The sequence below is a fragment of the Oryzias melastigma genome, linkage group LG4 (genome assembly GCF_002922805.2).
Source record: "Oryzias melastigma strain HK-1 linkage group LG4, ASM292280v2, whole genome shotgun sequence".
NCBI classification, from domain to species: domain Eukaryota; kingdom Metazoa; phylum Chordata; class Actinopteri; order Beloniformes; family Adrianichthyidae; genus Oryzias; species Oryzias melastigma.
The window spans coordinates 18,625,849-18,628,132 of NC_050515.1; the positions used below are offsets into that span (position 1 = coordinate 18,625,849).

Here is a 2,284-nt window from a genome sequence, read left to right on the forward strand (position 1 = left end):
CCCTACCATCAGGTCTTTTTCCCTCTTTACATCTGAATGTAAGGTGATCATTATGTTCTGAATATAACTTATCCAGCCAATGTCTTAGAAACTGAAGATTATGTTCATCCATCTCTTGTTTAGTCACAATGCACGGTTCTGGAAAAAACAAAAACAAAAAACAAATAAATATGTTGTGTTTGGTTATAGAAAAAAATATGAAAAACAAAACAAAACATAAAAAACTATTAAAAAAAAAGTATTACTGGCACTTCTTGGATGGCACTTCCTTAAAAAAATAAAACTCTTAAATAATTACATATAAATCTCAGAAGCATCGATTGATGAATATCTCAGACTCTGATAAAGCCTTAAAATTAGAATTATTCTAATGAAAATCTATTTTCCAGATTAAAAAATATTTATTTGCTAAAACAAATGTATTGTCTGATTAGCTAGTTGAATATTGTAGTTCAACTTTTGGCATGTTCCCTCAGGGGTCGCCACAGAGACTCAACTTTGACTGTTGCATGAAGAAAATCTTAACTTCTTGAAAAGTTTAATATCTGAATTTTTTTTTTTCTGGAATTTTGCATTTATTCAAAGCAAAAGTGTAAGACCCAAAGTCCTCAATAAAGGTTGTTGAAGTTGAGATATACAGTATTAAGGGTGTATTTAGACTGGACACATTTAGTTTGCCTAAATTGAACCAGAGTTCATTTTTCAGTCTGAGAAAACCCAATCAAATCCTGGTTCAGGACCAGGAACCGCTCTCTGACCCATCTTTCAAGGTAGTCTTGGTTTGTTTCCAGTTGAACTGATCTCACGTTCTCTCTGAGTTTCCTGTCTGAATAGGCTTCATGTTCAGAGTGGAACAACTGGACCCAAACGCCCCCGTGGCCGAGCATTAGATCAAAATATAAAGAGAGGAAAAGACGCAACTGTGGACAAACATGTAACAACTACAGGACAGAGCAACTCATTCCAATTTGGTTGTATAAATGCAGGCTAACTTTTAACGTGATACACATTGCTACTCACACTATTTTCCCAAGAATCTAAATGTCATAAACGCTAATCAGTTTACTTTCCTATCCGAGGTCTCCTCAGTAATCACCTTGCAGCATGCCTCTGCTGTAGCAAAGTATCAAGTAAGAAGTGTTGTATGTGGCCTTGAAACAAATCAAATTTGATCCAGAGAATAAAGATGGAATTAGTGAACTATCCTGACAAGGTTTGTAAATCTTAGGACTTCAGTTATTCTTTCGATTGTTGCATTGCCTCTTCCAGATAAATCCTGGCCAATAACTGAAGAACATTTTAGTCACCTGCCTTTATTTACAAGTTTTGTCTCAAAATAGAAATGTCTGGTTGAAAGTCAGTGTGAAAACAGACCAAATATGAAATTCAGGACTAAATCCAGATCAAATTAAAGGGACTTGGTCCAGACCAATTGATTTTTCCGATCTCAATACAACCTAAGAGTTGAGCTGTTTTGTAGCATTTGTTTAAATTCATTTTACTCTTTACAAAGAATAATTAACTTGGTAATTTATATATATAAATACATATATATTCATATATATATCAAACAAAGCCCGTTAAAATAGGAGCTTTTTTGCATTTTCCTGTTGTTTATTTGCTTAATGCCAATTAATATATTTATATTTTGATATTGTCAGAGATATTGTTTGTTGTGAATAATAATAGTCAAGGATCCTAAAAGAAAAAAAAAATGGTGATTACGTTGAAGAGGAACTTACTGATACATCTAACACGTCCAGTCCATTGTCCGCTCCTGCAGGTTCGCCATGGCCCTCCTTCCATTATATAATACCTTGGACAAGTGTATTCAGCAGACTCACCCTCTTGGTATTCAGTTCTACTTCCCAATACATCTCCAAATTCAATTGCAGGTGGAGCTGAACATGTGCGCACATCTACAAGAATGTGGGAAATTAGAAACAAATAGATATATTTTATCATAGTTTATCAGCTTTAAGTTCATACTTAATTTTGATGTTGGATTAATCTAGAGTTTCATTTCACAATCTTTTATTCAACTACAAGTCAATAGTTCTTGTGAGGCACACGTAGAGAGTAAGGTTAGTTGCAGTGATGTGTGTATGTACACAAACAGGCATTTGTGTTAGTAAGCTTTGTGAAATCTTGCATATCTTTTTGTTTACTTTCATAATTTCAACTTTTGTAAAAATGAATTAACATAAAATCTGAAACTAAGAGAGCCATCCATCAACTCATTGTCAAAAAAAGGTTTAATGTGTTTCCTGTAATTTTTTAAGAA

The 2,284-nt window shown here is 33.5% G+C and overlaps 1 protein-coding gene across 7 annotated transcripts in view; it reads right to left on the minus strand.

Annotated features, from left to right (window-relative positions):
• Positions 1 to 2,284, minus strand: part of LOC112150175 (complement factor H) — a 66,268-nt gene that overhangs the window by 49,116 nt on the left and 14,868 nt on the right. For 2 of the 7 annotated variants that reach the window (XM_036211594.1, XM_024278209.1), the window contains exons 16-17: positions 1,743 to 1,919; positions 7 to 138 (exon numbers count right to left, since the gene is read on the minus strand). The exons of the other annotated variants lie outside the window; for them this stretch is intronic. In XM_036211594.1, the coding sequence (XP_036067487.1) occupies positions 7 to 138; positions 1,743 to 1,919 (309 nt within the window). The remainder of the gene's footprint in view (positions 1 to 6; positions 139 to 1,742; positions 1,920 to 2,284) is intronic. 7 annotated transcript variants of the gene reach the window in all.